At 37.7% G+C, this 18,732-nt stretch overlaps 3 protein-coding genes across 5 annotated transcripts; all 3 read right to left on the minus strand.

Annotated features, from left to right (window-relative positions):
* Window positions 169–1,944, minus strand: LOC18769219 (strigolactone esterase D14). The gene is made up of 2 exons (XM_007202579.2): window positions 1,299–1,944; window positions 169–933 (listed from the first exon to the last, which is right to left on the minus strand). Exons 1-2 carry the CDS (start codon window positions 1,682–1,684, stop codon window positions 465–467), a joined length of 855 nt encoding a protein of 284 aa, XP_007202641.2. The 5' UTR covers window positions 1,685–1,944; the 3' UTR covers window positions 169–464.
* Window positions 5,556–11,202, minus strand: LOC18769687 (fe-S cluster assembly factor HCF101, chloroplastic). Of its 3 annotated transcripts, XM_020568070.1 has the most exons (16): window positions 10,975–11,202; window positions 10,747–10,890; window positions 10,065–10,213; window positions 9,926–9,976; window positions 9,437–9,592; window positions 9,104–9,247; window positions 8,881–9,023; window positions 8,288–8,357; window positions 8,058–8,153; window positions 7,823–7,912; window positions 7,626–7,679; window positions 7,374–7,497; window positions 6,958–7,082; window positions 6,387–6,509; window positions 6,008–6,076; window positions 5,556–5,920 (listed from the first exon to the last, which is right to left on the minus strand). In XM_020568070.1, the coding sequence occupies exons 1-16, from the start codon at window positions 11,042–11,044 to the stop codon at window positions 5,915–5,917; spliced, it is 1,614 nt and encodes a 537-aa protein (XP_020423659.1). In that variant the 5' UTR covers window positions 11,045–11,202; the 3' UTR covers window positions 5,556–5,914. The 3 variants fall into 3 exon arrangements, with proteins under 3 accessions (XP_020423659.1, XP_020423660.1, XP_007204394.2); XM_020568071.1 differs by lacking the exon at window positions 7,823–7,912; XM_007204332.2 differs by lacking the exon at window positions 5,556–5,920 and having other exon boundaries at window positions 5,999–6,076.
* On the minus strand, window positions 11,674–16,795 carry LOC18771407 (VIN3-like protein 1). Its single transcript, XM_020568069.1, has 5 exons — window positions 16,639–16,795; window positions 15,941–15,998; window positions 14,371–15,007; window positions 13,409–13,719; window positions 11,674–13,310 (listed from the first exon to the last, which is right to left on the minus strand). Exons 2-5 carry the CDS (start codon window positions 15,969–15,971, stop codon window positions 12,118–12,120), a joined length of 2,172 nt encoding a protein of 723 aa, XP_020423658.1. The 5' UTR covers window positions 15,972–15,998; window positions 16,639–16,795; the 3' UTR covers window positions 11,674–12,117.

The raw sequence follows: 18,732 nt of genomic DNA on the forward strand, positions 1-18,732 counted from the left end.
AAGTTGAAAATCTTGGATACCTTTTGGATACAATGTTCAAATTCTTGAACCCATGGGCCCACTCTAAGAAATATTAGAACTAGCCTAAAATCTTGGTTGGTGGCCACTTTGGATTTTTTGATGTTCATGTGTTCTTTGGAGGTTGCCTCCTCATTTACCAAAAAAAGGAAAAAAGATGTCACTTCATTGCTTATTAGCAAATAAAAACTCCAATCCAAACTAATATATACTACACATAACCAAACACAACATTGTACATGTCAAACATGGAATGGTACGAAGTACAAATGATATTAGGAAAGAGGAGAAGAAAACACCGGACTTCTAGTGTAAAAATGAATACTCTTATCTACTTGAGTAATTAACCGATTGCCACGGGTATCCATGTCTTGTCGCTTCCACCATATAATTATTCTAGCTATATAGCTCCTAATTAAACAAAGGGCAAACTAAAAACTAACTAATTAATTCACCCCAACGATATCTGGATCTTGATGATCAAATTTAAGGCCCAAGACTTTTCCCAGCACATCAAGAAGCTCAAGGTGGGCAGTCAACTGTGGGAAATGGCCATTGGTGTTTATAATCTCCACAGTGGACTTTCCCTTGATTTTCTTCTGCATGTAGAAGGCGACCGAGTTTGGAGCAACAATGTCAGAGGAGGTGTTGATGATGGTGCATGGAGTTGAAACCTGGTCAAGAACGTCTCTCTGGTCACTGTAAAAGACGGTTTTGGCCAAGGCCAGCGCAACTTCAGGCCTCATTCTGCGCAGGCACTTGACAAACTTGTCGACAGAGAGAGGGTCATTTGGGTCCACAGCAAGGGAAGCGAAGTAGGCAGCCCAGTTGTGATAGTTGGATTCTATGGCTGAGATGATTTGTGTAATATCTGACATCTCCAACCCACCTTCATAGTCTTCTGTATTTATGTACCTATATAAATATATTTATATTTATGCATTAATGGCATGAACAGAAATATTGTAACAAAAATAGCTAACAGACGTGGGCCATGACAGTGAGTTCCCCCCTTCACCCAAGTTCGAGTTCCCGCTATATTAGATTAACATAAAATAGTTTAGACTATCACTTCTATCAAAAAAGCTAGAAGAGGACAATTCTCATATAATATATAGCTGAAATTAATCTGTGGCCACAAATATATATATAGCTTATATCAAGTGTCTAACCAGAAAAGAAAAGTAGAAGAAACCAAAAATGAAAATTAAGGAGAAAATTAGAAATCAGGTAAATAAATTACAAAACAAAATATGGAAGGCTTGAGAGAGAAAGAGTACCTAGGAGAAGCTCCAATGAGGATGAGGGTCTTGAAGAGGTCAGGTCTGTTAATGGAAGCAATGCATCCAATCATACCAGACATGGAGTGGCCAACAAAGACAGTGGATTTCAAGTTGAGCTCATCCAAGAGGGCAATTAAATCATTTGCAAAAGCATCATAGGAAGAATATTTGCTAGGATCAAAGAGGTCCTTGTTGTTAACAGCACCTGAGAAAGGCCAGTCAAAAACAACAACTCGGTAATGCTCAGCCAAGTAGGGGACGATTTTGTCCCACACAGACTGGTCTCCTCCATACCCATGAGCTAGAACTATGGTTTCTTCACTTCCTGATGAGCCCATAATTTTTGTGTTTATGGCTGATGAAAGGCTCTTTTCTAGCACCATTTTTTTCTGGTTTTTTTTATGCAGTCCACCAAGAATAATCAAGAGACAGAAAGACCAAGAGAGAGAGAGAGAGAGAGAGGCAGGGAGTGAGTTGTTGACTTAGGATGATGAGAGAGCTAGAAAAATTGGGTTTGGTATTGTTTGCTCATTTGTGTTGGCCCTGGCTAGCCTCCATTTTATAGGACCACAGGAATGGATTATTGGGCAAATAAAGAGAAATAGGAAGACTTAGTGCCATTAATGATTGAGATTATATTGCTTGGTGGTGCTTGTTAATTAGTATCTTTTAATTTGTGGTAAAAAATTAAAATTAAAAATTATGTAGTTTATGTGGTTGGAGTATCAGATGTTTATATAATATATACATATAACTCTAAACTCTTGAAAAGAGAAAGTTTCAAAAAGTAAAGAACATGCGATGATGAATTTATGGTGGTCGTTGGGATCATTAGTGACCTTGACTTTTTGTTTCTGTAGACTGCCTCCACCAGATAGAAAGAAAGAAAGAGAGAAAGATCAGAATCCTGTGTGCTGAATCTTATTGTCAGCACGTTGTTAATGGCAGGCACCCTTTAAATCAATACATCAATTCTAATTAATTTTTACCACTGCTAAGGCTAAGGCTGATCAATTCTCTGTGTATCTGACAATAAGACTTGAATCAGTTTGGGGGTGAAAATTATGCAAACCTTAGACTCAGTTTAGTTTAATCTCTCATGATTTGCAATGAGCCAGAGCCACAGAAATTTGTTTAGCTGGTTTTGTTTAATGATGAAATATCATGCTGCTGGTTATATAAGAGAGAGGGAGAAAAGGATCTGCATAAGGTTTTGTGGGATCAATATGGAGCAAGCGTGACCACAAGAAGAGAAGAAGATGGCAACTTTACTGGAAGAGTCTGTCTGGTACTGGCCAGTGGGGATTTCATATTTAAGAACATGGTTCTTCAGACCCAAAAGGATCCATTTGTCTTTTTATGCTGATTGTGTTGTGACATAAGAAAAGTTTTGAGATAAGTCCAAGGCCAACCTTTTTCTCCCATTAAAGCTTTGCATGGCCCACCACCATGTTCTTTCTATTCATCATTTCAATTTTTAAACCAGATGCAGGAACCTGTATCATCAAAATCCAGACCTGTTATTTTCATATTTGATGTTTTTGCCATTTGGGTTGCCAATGGATGGATAGTTCCATCCAACTAAATTAATTTCTTGATCGATTTCAGTTAAAAATTTTCATTATGGCGATTCTATACCATAAAATAATTTATCATGTCAAACATGACATGACTAAGAAAAACTTATTTACGCCATGAAAGGAAAAAGAAAAACCGATCAAAACTGCGGTAAACTTAGGAGTTTGGCCTAGTATGAAACCTCTCTTCAGCTTATTAGGAAAGGAATTTAGAGATCATGCAATTGTGGCTACAATATGAATGATGTGATGGTAGATCTAAAAGTAGCCACTAACTAGTGGAAAAGACTGAAGAGTGGTCATCAACTTTCTATAGTAAATTAAAACCAACCTTCTCGTTCTCAAGGACAGAGATAAAAGACTTTTGGAAGATTATATTCAGATCCTCGCGATGGATTTTGTACTCTTTTTGAACAGATTTGGGGAGGGAAGATTCTCTTGTCAAAGTGTGTAGTAAAAAGGAAGAAAATAAGAAAAACAAAAGGAAAGCACAAAACAGAAAGCGAAAAGACCTCATCAATTTGCTAAAACAGTAATTTTCGTGGATAATATATGTACTTGTCTTTCACAAGTTTAGATATTTGGTTAAGTCAATTATTAGAATGTCTCATTTCATACGCTCTCTCTCTCTCTCTCTCGCTCTCTCTCTCTCTATGAAACTAAACCCAAGTTCAACTAGATATAAAAATCCATGTTCTGACAACGGACAAGACATTAATTGAACGCTATCTTGTTTGGATGGGAGAAAGAAATATAGTTCAAGAACATATCCTGGATTCCTGGGATTCTATATGATCAGAAAAAGCATCCTCAAGAAAAGAAGGGATTGAGGCAGTGGCAAGTTGGCAACCGGCAAGCAAAGATTTTGTCTTTTCTCTCATGCTCCAGTCACTTTTGGCTGAAAGTAACTTTTTTGAACAGTTCTTCAACTGTTGGAGTGTTTGTGTTGTTCATATTTCTATTCTTGGCATTTATGATGACATATATTATTGGCAATTTGATTTGCAGGAAAAAAAGAAAAAGAAACTTGTCATGCATGATGCATATTAGGACTAATTCAGTTCAAATAAATAATTGCAAATATTTATTGACTTTTTAAATATGAAAATTGACACAAAATCCCTCAGCCACTCAGGCTCTCTCATTTAACAGATGTAGAATTGATTAGAAGCAGGCCCCAGTTATGCCATGTGATGTAAGGCCTCGTTTGCAAAAACATGTTTGACAAGATTTGTCTTTAAGGCCACAAAGCCAGGAGAAAAGAAAGACATTTGTCTAGCTAATTAGCAAGATTTTGTTGACCACACAGCCAGCAAATAGGTTTAAAGTCTGAACCGAATCTTGGAATCTAAGAAGAAGCCGAATTTTGCCTTTTTACATGGAGGCTGCTCTGCTCATCCAAATTTACTGCTCTTCTTCTGCTCCGACAAAAAGTAGGTCAGGTGAATAGTTATATAATTTAATACATTTCACATGTGGATGGTGAATAGTTATATCATATATTTATGGGGCATATATGGTTGTTGTGAGTCTCATACCTAACATTAACAGGTCACTGTCATAATGCGTGTTTGCAGTAACATGGATGCCTCTCTCTCTCTCTCTCTCTCTCTCTCTCTCTCAGAGGAGAGAGGAGTGATGGGACAGCTGCACATGCATGCATCAACAGCATGGAGTCGATAAAACCATGACCATACCCATGCATGCCTTTGAGTAGAACTTGATTCTAAAAATCACCAGTTATGAGGTCTATTTTTCAGTATGAAATCTTGAGTCTAAATCCGTCGCTTCAAGAAAATACTTGTCTGTTCGGTGTCAATAACACTTGGTTGGCATATCCTCGTTTCAAGTGTCACTTTGATGGGATTAGGAGAAAATTAATTGCATGTTAGGACAAGAACTTAAAATGTTTAAAAGGCGTATGAACAAGCGGTTGCCTCATGTTTCATGCCGAAACTAATGGATCCAACCAGATTCCAGAGGCTTAAAACAAACTGGCATGGCCGAGAGAAAAGAAAAAAAAACAGATCGAAAAGGTGTACTGGGATGGTAATATCATCTTGTCTTGTGTCGCACACGGGCATGATTAAACTTAAATCCTGCAAGAACTCCTTTGTTGCAGACTGCAGTTGCCATTAAAGCCAAAAGTTTTCCAACTCGTTCAAAAGCAGAGCATTGACTGTTTCAAAAGGACAAAAAGGTGGTTTGAAAGTGTAAAAGCTAGTAAAGGCTGAGAAGGGAAAGAAAAGTAGAGAGAATAGTGGACCCTGGAAGAAAACTAAATGCGAAAAGGTCCCCATTGAAAACAGTTGAAGAAGACATTTATAGTTGCTTGTGCCATTCAAACACTCTTTCTAGGAAAAAAAAATAATGATAATATCTTTATGCAGATATGCTCTCATTTATTGCGCGGTTCCTAATTTTGATTAATACTGCAATAACAAGCAGACCTTTTCGAACTGCTTCCGGCTGTTGTTTCTGACCTCTTACTATTATGCTTGTCAGTTGCCTTTTGCATTAACTTTGAGGCTGGTAGGAGATGCATTCAATTTCAAAATCTCTGTTTTCTGATGGAGTGTTTCAAACTGGTTCATTTTGATCTGCGAATGGCTGGAAGTTTGTCTTTTCAATTTGCTCGAAGCAGATGAAAAGGATCATAAATACAAATTTCTGCAAGTAAAGTTTCCCTGAGACAATAAATACTTTCTTTTCTTCAAGATATACAAAGATCCATTTCAATTTGTGAAGAATTATATATATCAGATGATATGAACAAGGGAAGTACATGACTTGTTGAACTAGTAGGGGTTCAAGATCCTAACTTTAGAGTTTGAACAAGCACAAAGAGGGATGAAATTTGGAATGATGAAGACTAGTGGACCAGATTTAGTAAGATTTTCATTATAGGAATGGTCTTTTACAAATATGCCCCGAACCCAGGAACACCAGAACTCCAGTCTAATTTTTACAGAAAAACTAACTGTGTGTACTGTGTAGAAGAATCTGTGACATCCTATTAATATTCACTTGAAGTTATCATACCTGTTGAGGGCAGAAAAGAACAACATTAGTTTATTACCATTAAGGATGATGCAGTAAAAGAGATAAATATTGAGAATGTTAACTTGCCTGGGAAGGAACTCGTTGAGGAACATCAACTAGCCGCTCAATTGTCTGCAGCTGATCATAGGGTGCAATCTGCACCATTATATAAAAATTTATACATTGATCATAAACAATATATTTTGACTTTAGAAAGAAAAAAAAAAATGCTATCTGGGTAATTAAGCCATTTTGAAATTTGAATTTAGTCCACACTAATTGCAGAGATTTGGCTTGCTTTGCATTTCAGTCAAAAAGGAGTTAGGTTGTCGTGATTCTAGTGAAGTTGACACTTTCCTTGCATAACGCTGGTCCCTTTCATAAACTTTTCACAGTTTGCCAATTATGAAATCATCCATGATATGGTTTCTTTTAGTTGAATAATTCAAACAAGACTTTTTTTTACCTGACTAAAACCGTCTGGCCACGTTATTGAGACCGCATAATTTCCCATGGGCCGAATCTCTTCAGGTTCAATATCTTCTGGAACATCAGCAAACTGCAACTTTTGCTCCCCTGTCCACTCATCCTGATTTTTCACAAAATTAGCCACTGAAACATGTAGATTATTGGGAACTTATGACAACAATCACAAAATTCAACAACGATGATCTCTCAAGGCCTTTTTTTCTTCCTAGAAAGTAACATTTTGTTTTCTCTGAACCTTTGCCATTCAAAAGGTTTGGTCACTTCACTACGTTTCCCCATCAACTAGTCTCTTCAACGTTTTGTTTCACATGCATTTCAACTTACACTCTAGATTAATCCATTGACTTTATTAAAGCTACAGGTAAGAATTTGACAGCCGGATTATTACACTCTAGATTATTATCGCTGATGTGGAGCGGAAGAAGCATGGTATTGAAGGGTGAACGTCATATAACTAAACATAATCTGCATGTTATATTGCAGCAATAGTATGCTACTTTGACAACAAACTGTACACTTTAATGCTTCAAAAATAAATCTCCACATACCACACTTTGGGCAGAGCGGTCATTCCGTCTCACGGTTGCAGGATGGAGAAGAAATGCTTCATCTGAATCTGGTACCTTCACTCTTATTGCCTTGATAGATTTATCGTAGGTCACGGCTGTAGACACTAGAATGAAAAAAGATTGTATGTCATCAGAAAGAGACAAGTTTCATGAGAACAGCCCAAAACGAAACCATAAAACACACAGCAACTCTTAGTCAACAGCATGTGAAAGGAATAACAAACTCAGATATATGTTCCAACAGTGAGTGAATTGCAAGCCTCCAAACTTTGGCAAAACACAAAATTCTCAACAATACATAATTTCGAAGTTCTGAAAGTAAAATAAATTTTTATATGAAGTTACTGGTACTGGGGAAATGTTCTGATACACTTTTTTAACTTAAGATTGGATACCTTGTTGGCGAATCTTAGCACACTGTTGCACAACACAAATTCCGATGTCCTGAAATGTCTTAGAAACTTCACCTAGAGGATCAGCTACCACTTCAGGCGTTCCACTATCTCCAGAAGCAGATAGCTGCCAGATATATGTCATCAAAATTTTAAATAGGTTCCTATGTAGGACATATATCACATAGACAAATATTTTCCGGCTTTTTATACTAATAGAAACAAGTATGATTGACAGAGAAATATAGGACTTACAGTTGGTCTAATGGGAAGGTCAAACAGATTTGGGATACCGAACTGCTCTACAACCTGCAAACGTGTGCATCAAACTATTTCAAATTTCAAAATACATATGCTTGCACATAAAATTCTGCTTGTAGTGCACAAATTGCCAGTACTATGATTATCCAGATATTCTAGAAAGAAAGTAAATTCTTCCATAATATGCATGCCTGAGAGCCCGATCCTCTACCAAATGGGTAATAACGTTTCCCATCAGCATCAAAATGGCTCATATTCTCGACTACAGCAACACATGGCACCTAAATGTATGAAAATGAGAATAAGAACATGTTGGATAAAAAGGTTGTAAATGAAATTTAGCATGACCCTCACTATAAACTTGCTGCTACTTGTGATGAAAAGTTACTTTGTAATAATGGAGTATTGTGTGGCGGAAATACACACCTTAAGCTTTGAAAACATGCGAACTCCTTTTGCAACATCAATAAACGCCAGCTTTTGAGGAGTGGTAACAATAACAGCAGCAGTTAATGGAACAACCTGAAAATCCGACTTTGTCCAAATCAAAACGTAGAAATCTTGAATAGAAATAGATTTGGACAGAATATCCGCATAAACATACTTCATAAGATACTAAATATAAAAAGATAGCAAGCCAAACAGAAAAGCAGGACCTGGCACAAAGTAAGCTGAATATCACCAGTTCCAGGGGGCATGTCAACAACAAGGTAATCCAGCTCTCCCCTACATAGTGAAGTAATCAAATTAGATGCTAACTATGACCAGAACCATAATTTAACAATGAATTACAAAGATGTAAAAATTTATAAGGAGCCTTCGAACTAAATCTTTTAACTAGAATAATGGAGATTCATGCACATAAGCAATGGTTTCAAACTGAAAAAACGCACAGTGGAACTTCATAAACAAAAGCTTCACAACAATATTATCATTGGATGGCAGTTAGTGATAGCTTCTCATTTGCAAATCAGTAAGAAATGATGTCATTATATGATCTGACTAGCTACTTATGATTGCAATTTAGCAAGCATTGATGCCACTAACTTTGGACAACGTGAATTGGTAATTGTCAATAAATCCACCAAACTTCATCAAACTTTCATATTCTTTCTTAAAGCTACTTTCCTGCTCTATAGAAATATGCAGAACTTTGGCAGTGGCACACTAATTAGCTCATGAAGTGAGGATAATGATCAAAAGAGTTTTCATAAATGATGTATAATTTATTTTTGGAAACATGCCATACCACTCAGTTGTAGTTAGCAGTTGGTTGATAACCCCAGAAACCATTGGGCCTCGCATTATTGCACGACCTTGTCCAGCAAATCCAAAAGACACCAACTTCACTCCCAAGTATTCAGTAGGAATTATGGTTTTCTTCTCCGGATTCTACAGGAAGTTTTTAAACTGTCAGAATTGAAGCACTTTACTAATTACAAGAAAAATTCTGCTAAATTTGTTGGTATTACCATCACTAGTATTCGGTTCTCAGGGGAGACCATTGTCGGTAAACTGGGACCATAGACATCCGCGTCAAATATACCAACTCTAGCACCCATACCAGCCAAAGTATATGCCAAGTTTACTGCTACAGTTGATTTTCCCACGCCTCCCTGCATACATTTCACAAACAGCAGCAACAATACATAATTAGCAGAGAGGGAAATTCAAGCTACAAGATATGGCACCATCAAAAGTGTTACAAACAATAATCAAACAATAAAAATTGAACTGAAATATGAATAGCTCAAAAGCCACATACCAGCAACAGAAAGGAACCTAAAAGGACATGGAAAGTCTACCTTGCAACTAGAAACTGCTATAATATTCGAAATTGTCTGTAACCCTGCCGGAAGTTGCTCTGCATAAATGGGCCTTGCTGGCTGCGCTGACATAGTCACACTGACATTCTTGACCCAAGGAAGCAAATTCACCACCTCATTTGCCTTTTGTTCAAACTGTAAAGCAATTGAAGCTTGTTATGTTGGCTAGTTCCTAAATCATTTTTCTCATACAATTTCAATTGCCCATAAAATGCTACCAAAAAGAAGTATAATAAAGTTAAAGATTTTTCTCTCATGATCACAGAAGATCAAAATCATGCAACTGATGGCAACAGTTGCATCTTTCCATGAGAGCTAATTCATGAAAAGAACAAGGAAGAAATCAAAGAAATAATGAGACTTCACATAATTCCACTAGCAAGCAATATCAAACGGACTTATAAATCAAATCTACCATATCAAACATATGTGAGTTCTTGATAAACAAATAGTGACTGTGTCAATTACCATGTCCTTTATTGGACATGCTGGTGTAGTGAGCTCTAACCGAAAAGAAACCTGAGATAAAAAGTCAATATATTCTGGTAAGGACATTATGCTTTATACGTCTTCCATTGAAAATTTTCCCATACACGCTCTAAATGACCTCTCCCAAAGCCTCATTGATGTCCAGATCCTTCACAAATCCACATGAGACAATGTCTGTCCCGAAGTCTGGATCAATGATTTGAGACAATGCTTTCAGTACATCACTCTCAGCTGCCCCCTTCGATATTGCAGGAGCACCAGCTACATCTGAACGAAACAAATAGGAAAATGTAAAATAACAAGAAATCAATATCATCAGATTTCAAATAAATTTATTCACATTTTTGTCACAGAATTGTTACTCATAACATAGAAATATACATATGTCCATACCCATAGAATCACAACCTTCATTGCATTTTTCCACATTTATTTTCGAACGATACAAGAACATCTATTAAATCAAAGTCACAATATTTGGATCATTTAGTCCACTTCCTCTTACCTGATTTTATATCAAATTCTTAGCACTTTTAATATTGAATGCCAATGTCTAAACTTTGGAAACAATTCATTATAAAGATAAATTCTTTTTGTAATGTTTTTTTCTCAAATTTTCTGGCTTTCACTACATATAACTCTAAACAGCTCTTAATCTGAAACAGGGCACCCTTGACAAAACAAAACAACTCAAACTTATCCACCGCAATAAAGTGAATTGTGCAATATGGGAAAATGGGGTTGGTCAAGAAGCAGTTATGAGCTGCTGGGTTTGCTCAAAGAAGGTGGAGAAAGTTCACCTTCCAAAGAAGCAGCTTTAGCTGTGAAGGAGCTCAATGCAGAGCCTCTACGAGATGCCCATTTAGACCTTTCAGGTCTTTGCTGCTGAAGAGAACAGCAAATAGTTGATGATAATTGAAGAGGCTTCTCATATGAAGGCAGTCCTACAACAAGAACCAAACCAAAGTCAGTGCTTGAACTTAATCAAAAAACGAGAAGACACGAGCAGAAGGAACATAGCAAATCACCAGCTTCTTCGTGGGTTTTTACGTTTTGAAAGGAGAGGCAGAATGAAGAAGGAACATGAAGAAGTTGCATGTTTTTGTCACAGAGAGAGAGAGAGAGAGAGAGAGAGAGAGAGAGAGAGAGAGAGAGATTAAGAAATGGGAGGTGAGAAAAAAGCAGGAAGTGATGAGCGGCCAGCGTGAAGTGTGAACCTCATGTTTCGTATTTTGCGTGTCATGTGATGTGATGATATGTCTCTGGGTCTGAAATGTAATCTCATAATCTCAAGAATCCAATCCGCTTAGCCGAAACGACATCATTTGCCTTGTGTGCTGACTTGGCGCCTTTATAACCAATCTGGTTGCTCTGGTTTCGTTTCGTGGGGTCAATCAAGCAGCAGTACAGCCCACCACCTACAATTTCCACCGACATGTCGTTTGCAAGCGAACCGCGTGCCATTTTTACTTCCAATTAATTTCTTCTCCTAAGTAATCAAATATAATAAAATATTTTTGAACCCTTTTACTTTTTAATATATAATAAAATAATTTGATAATTGGCATTTTAAATGGATTAAAAATTTTAAAAAATGTCAAATTACCACCTAAGCAATCAAATCCAAATTTAGCAATTTGTTAGAGATGCTCTTAGAAGGCAAGAATCAAAAGCCATAATAATTCCCCAAATTCCTCAACATGGAATCACAAGGCGAAGACGGAACAAAAGAATAAAATGTAAGAAATGATGACTCAGAAGGAAATGTAGGGATGTTTAGTCCATGCTAAACTCATGTACCCTTCTTTGAATTTAAGAAGGCAATGACAGCAATGATTGTAACTAACTATATCTTCTTCAATGATTAAATTCTACAGCTTCAAATGTAACTAGGATAACTTCAGGGGCGACAAATGTGTCCTACAGCAGAAACCTTGCATACAAAGGCCTCCCTCCTTCCCAAGAAAAATCAGTGTCTTCCCAATCAGTGACCGAAATCTTTTAGCCGGACGAATCTTGTCCGCAATACGAATTAAATCACTTGTGACAATGACTAAGAAAAAATGCCTGTACAAAGACTGGCAAAATTAATCAAAGGCTATTTATCTGAGCAGAAGTAGAAATTAAAGATGAAGCATATAGTTATTCTTATCAGAATGCCCCGGCCTTATTTAATGCCACAGCTTACTGCAGAATCCATTCCGAGGCCTCTTGTTGGATACAATGTCTGAAAAGGAGTCAACTAACTGTCCTGCCAAGCTACTTGGATCATCAATCATAGTTTGAATAAAGGTATTAACCACCCTACGCTCCTGCTCAGTTGATCTCAAACTAAACCATGTTAGCAATTTCAACCTGAATTCCTGTGTAATGTGACCCTCACATTCCAGCCACCGGATTATTTTCACACAGTACTCGAAGTTCTCGTCCAAGCAATAAGAACTGTTAGACATATGCAATGGTGGCCCATTTATCAGTGTGCTGTCACAATCATGAATCTCTTCATTTGTGTTTGCTGCCCTCTTCCTGCAGAATTCCGCCCGGGAATCAACAGCTGGGACATCTCCATTAAGCCCATGAGTCCAGGTCTGCGAATCACCACTACCATGTGATCTTGCCAAACCATTCTTCACTAGGTCATGAGAAGCAGCATCGTCATCTGCTTCAACAGCCCGCTGCAGAGTGCATCCATTATCTTCATCTCTGGAGGATTCAAATGGGGGGGTTAGTTCTTCATTCAGATCAGGCACTGAAACAACATTTAAGTCAAGCCCACGTGAAACAGATGGCAACTGTTCTTGTGGAGTTTCAATTTTTATCGTGCTGCTTACTCCACAACATTTTTCTACATTGGCACTACAGAACCCCTCAGAGGAGCCTTGCTCTTGAGCCCAAGCCAGACGAAGTACCTTTCCAAGATCACGAACTTTAAATTCGGAAGAAGGACCAACTGCTGTTGTAGTTTTAGACTCTCTCTTGGCACTAGAATTTTCTTCGATGGTCGGATTCTCTTTCTTATGATTCCTGGAGACCGGTGAAATGGGGTTTTTGCGAATTATCTCAACACTCTTGGTGAAACACTTTGCCTCAGAGTGACCCAAGTCACCAGACTCCTTATAAGATATTATCCTAAATGTATACTCTGTGCAAGGCTGCAGATTGGATATCAAAATCCTTCTCTGAGATCTTGGAAAGATACAACTAGGCTCTTTTGTGTGTGATTCTTCTCTACTCTTGTAATACCAGAGCTTGTAGCCCTTAATATTATCAGACGACGCATTAGACAATTCAATCAATATAATCACAACAGAGGAAGATGCTACTTCTTCAAAAAGAAACTTGCAAGCTGCAGGAAGTGAACCCTCTGCAGAGGGACAGAAACAGAAGTAAACATTCAAATGTTCTATGCATGATCAAGAGCCAGTAAAAGGAGAAAAGAGACGAAGTAGTACAGTTTCCTACCTCTGCAATTTGGATCCACATTTGAAATATTGGCCAGCCATTCATCTGCTTTCTCAATTGCAAGAGAGCAGAGTTTCTGCACATCACTTGCAATAGAAAGTCTGCTGACTATCCCTCGTGCCATCTTTGCAGAAACGCCATTCACCGGGCCCACTTCTGTCTCTAGTTTAGACTTTGCTTCCTTCACAATCTCATACAGTTCTTTAAATCTTGAAGTCCCATCCAGGAGCCTGTAACTCAAGTATATCCTATAACAAAGTACATCAACACGACGGGCATCCTTTGCTACAATTAGCTGCTTCTTCCAACTTCTGCCAGAATTAATCAAATCACACCAGTAACATTAGTCAAAGGCTAGAAACCTATTAACAAAATACAAAGGTGTATATGCCATAATTGCTCACTATATTCGGGTGGAAGGTCAAAGAACTTTTCAAATTCGAATGGTACACTCACAAAACCCAATTTATCTTTTTTTCCTAAAAAAGAAAAGAGCCCGTATTATCTCAGTAAAATCATTTCCCAGGCAATACAACATTTAAGTAGTTGGACATGTATAACAAAATCAATGTTTATGCAAAGGCATCTCTTTGCAGAGGCGAATAAATTTTATTTTATTTTATTTCAAAAGGACTATAGCCCAAAGTTCTCGACAAAAAGAATTTATAGTGAATAGCAAACATAAAGAAAAGCACACATAAAGAATAGCAAATATAAAGAACATAACCTGAAAAAAGATTACTAAATGGGGGGAAAAAAAGGTTTATTTTTTAGAGCTCCCAAACTCAAAACATTTAAGTGACTCATGTGCCTGAAAAAAAAGCACAATTCAATGCTTCAAACCTACTTCCATAGTTGCAGAAACCAATTTGTAGGGCTGGGGAGAGAGGACAAAGGATAGCCAGTCATATTGAGTACTACCATTTCAACCTAAACTCACAATATGCAAGAGAATTACTTACCCAAGTATCCCAGAGACTTTACCACAAGAAGCGCAACAATAACTACCATCTAGCTGCATCAACTGCCCAAGATCAACAACTCCCACCTTTTCACGTTGAAGGGCACACTCAATGTGACAAGATAACCCACAGGAATCTCCCTCACCAGATTCAGATGTGCACACTAACCAAAGACTAGGGTCCTTGTTGTCATCAAACAAATGACAGATACAGCATGAGCACCTCTTGCAAAATGTGTTGTCTATGGGTAAAACAGCTCTACAAGCAGAGTTTTTACAGATCCATGAGTTTGAAGATCCAAAGTCTGGAGACTGCTCAGAAGCTGGTGAGAGTCGCATGGGATTTTCCCCCTTTCTGGCTTGCTTTTTGGGAAGATGATTATTCGGACTAGACGAAGCTTTCTTTGATTCCTGCTTCTTATTAGTCTTGTTAGAAGTCTTCAAAAGTTCGGACATTTTATGTTTTGATGAATTCAAGTTTTTCTTGTCCTTGTCAAAGCATGTTCGAAGAAGTTCCTTCTTGGGACCTGATTTCAGAAACTCTTGAAGGAGTTCTGGACTTCTTGAAGCATCATCTGAATGCCCATTCTTCTCGGGAGTGCTTTGCACACTGGAAGAGAGGCTTTGTATACCAGAAACTGGAAAAAGAAAAGAAAATGACAACAAAAATTAAGGGTAGGAGCAATTGTCAAAGCAACATTGTACCGCATCTACAACACAATAATAAGAAAGGGATAGGAAAAAATATAATTTGTTGTCAGAAACATAGCATTTAAAACAAGTGATAGAAAATAATCTGCAGTGATAAGGTATCTGTTAACAAGGTATGCAAAACCCAATCAAATTCCATTTTATCCTTCTCTACTCTTCAACGCATAAAACATTTGATTTACGAATAAACTAAATCCTTTTTTTGGTAACAAGATTCTCTACTTTCCAACTATCTAAGTTGGTTCATGCTTATTTCTGTTTATATCTCCAACAATATCTAGAACACTACATCACAATCCTCCATCTACAACAATTTAAGCTAAAAATCATCTCGCATCTTGAAAGAAATGAACATCTAGTCCCACTTCACAACAGTAGCTCTAAGCATCTGTCCAACAATTCTGACCTGAATTTCCCCTTCCTGAGGGACTCTTAACCAAGTAAACATAGACTAGAAGGTAGGTTTTATAGGGTGTACATCAGCAAAAAAAAATTAATTTTAGATAGAAAAGGTTCAATATTTAAAGATGAAATCCAACATCCATTTAAACAACCATAAGATTTTGCATATGAAAAGAAAGAGGAAACAAAAAGAACTCGAAAACAATCCAAGTGTCGGGCAATAAAAAGTCAAACTTCAAGTAGTGAGAGCGTGTTTGATACCACCGTTTCTTATTTATGAACATTGAGAAGAATCCAACATATCATTAGGCTACCTTGGACAGCGTCCTAGTGAGAAAGTTCTCCTTTTCTATTTTCTATTGATGCTATGCCATCAATTGTACCAAACATCCATTGAGAAACCATCATGGGAGCGTACAAACTTGAGATGATATGCATACGAAAGACAAAGATCATACCTTTAGCAAGAAATTTATCTTCGAAATCCATATTATGCAAAAGTTGAAGCAGACCTCCCTGCAACAATTAATTGGTAGAAAAACCTGTGCGTTAGAGAGAGCATAGACAAAGTAATTGAAGGGGGCATACTAGTTCTTCAGCTGGCATAATGTAGTTCATAGATTAAGCGAAATGGACCCAGAATCACACCAAATAACACCGTGTAGCTAAAAGTAGAAGCAACAAAAGTAAAAAAATTCAGAACTAAATGTGCTTTCCAAACAAGCTAGTTATTACCCATGCAACTAGAAAATACGGCTCATTCATAAAAACTGAAATTTTTATACAAAATATAAAAGATTAAATATATAAAATTAATGTAACAAGTTAACCACATTTATAGGAGCATATAGCGTTCCTTGACAATCTTTGACATGCACATTGTGTGAATTTACCGCAAATAAAGCAAACGCGTTTTACATAATAATAAAAAAAAACCGGAATAATTCGAGTACGAGGGGATTCAAATGGACAAAAGCAAATAAATATTAGAAATTCTAAGGTAAACGAAAATGGAGTTTGAGAATACGAAAAGCAGGTAAGAGGAAAACGCAGAAAACGAAAGCAAAAACGGATCTGCGCTGAGAAAGAGGCTAAAAGTCAGAAAATTTAAACGAAAGATACGAAAAGTAAAACGACGACGAATTGAGAGACGGACCTGCGAAGAATGGAGACGAACCCTAGGGTTTTGGCGCTCCTAGGCCGAAGAATTTTCTTCCGCAGAGAGCAAAGAATCAGACAGAGAGAGAAAGCGAGAGAGACTTCGTTTTTGTTAGTTGGTTTTGTGAGAGAAGTTTGTACGAGTTGTTCACGTTTTGGGAGAAGAGCGCTGGAGGGGAAAATCACGCGCGAACGACTCGCGTGGGGGACGCGGGTTCAGTAGGAAGGCGGGGTTGGTTGTGCCGCGCAGAAAAAGTACAAGGAGCACTGCCCGCCGATGTGATTGGTCGGTGTGTTTTTATGCGCTTTTAAGGCGCGTGAGAATGAATTATCCACAATTTTTTAATTTTCCCCAAAAAAATTTTGTATTATTTTGGTCATCAGAGCTTGCTGGAAAAAAGTTTGTAATTTAAGTCCACGTCATTCAGCATTTTAGACGATGTTTTTATTTGATGAGCGGTGATAAAATGTGAACCGTTGGATCAAAAGTTCAAATTTGATTGAGGCCGTTGACTGGGGGGATCATATCCGAAAATAGACCTATGACTTTACACAGAATCAAATCATATGGGATTAATGAACATTAATTAAGTCAAGAGTCATGGTTTCATACTAAAATCACAGGGATTAACACGTGTCGAAAGAATCTTGAAAGTTATGGAAAGAAATGGTCAGCCAAAGATACACGTCAAGCATGGTTTTGGTACTTTTCTTCTTTTTTTTAAATGACTGGTTCAACAGAGAGAGAGGCTTTATAGTTTATAAACTTTGTGCTTTTTTGTGTTGTAGAGTAGAGTGTACAGAGTGCAAAGTGCACTTTGCGCATTTCCCCCCAACCGTCCTTGTGGCTTCATTGGTGCGTGATTTGAGATGACAAGTCTTTATTTTGATGTCGGGTCATGGGCCGAGCTGGTTTTTGGTACAAAAATGGCCAAGATACTGGTCTCTCTTTCTCTCTCTCTCTCTCTCTCTCTCATGGCTTGCAACCATCTTTACAAGTTATGGAGTTTGCGAGAAATAGACCAACAAAATGTGGACTTTTCATACCACGTACCAACCTTGACCCATTATTTAGATTCTAAGAAAAATGCGGCAAAAGAAAAGGGGAGCAATTGAAATGTCAAAGAAAGGTAGCCAAGACAAAAACCATTTTACATGAATTTCAAGCCAGTCTCATTTAGGTCAAGGTGTGCAAGACCAATTTGACATGCATGCATGATGACATTAAACTAAGGGGATGAATCTTGCTAGGGTTGGCTCAGTCCACCTATGTGTGCGCATGTGTGCGTGGGCAATTTCTGATCGTTGATCAATGATCAATTATGAAAAGCAAGTGTGTCATGCCCGTACAGTGGACATGACATGCGGACATGATATGACCCTGATGTCATGCCTAACAAAAGCAATGAGCAATGTGGCTTGAAATACAACCCATTGTTAACCTAGCAACCATTCGTGGCACAATTGCACATTTACTCCGCTTGTGTCTCATGCACGCATGCATCTAACACCAATAACACCAGGTAGCCAACTACCATGACCAAGAGACATAATTTGCACTAGGACCACAATTGAATGGCCTTTCAGAATGGCCCAGAAACCATCTCTATTGTTCTCTGGTGGCCTTTAGAAAACCCCAAACGGTCACACTGACCACGTCTCAGAAAGAAAATGTTAACAATACGTCCTTGTAGGTTGCAAATGCCCAGTACACTCATTTTCCAACCACGTTATAAATTCCAAAAACAAAAACAATTATGTGCTTCTGCTGCTGCAAGCAATCAGAGTAGCAACTTATGGTGTGTCGGAGACAAGGACAATTGCCTTTAGTAAAAGACTATGAATGCATTACGCATGTTAAACCACACAAACCCTAAAGGAGGAGAAGCTATTTATGGATATCACCCACCAAACTTCGAAAAGTGATGACCTCTAATCTTTCCCCTACTGCAAGTCCAATCACAGCAGTTATTTGCGCTGGTTAATCATTTTCAAGGTAAGAAAAAGACATGTATAAACCAGGTTTTGAATAGTTGAACATGGTAAAGAATCTTATTAAAATGCTAACCATGCCTCTTCCCATGTGGCAAGA

Source organism: Prunus persica, chromosome G7 (assembly GCF_000346465.2).
Source record: "Prunus persica cultivar Lovell chromosome G7, Prunus_persica_NCBIv2, whole genome shotgun sequence".
NCBI lineage: Eukaryota > Viridiplantae > Streptophyta > Magnoliopsida > Rosales > Rosaceae > Prunus > Prunus persica.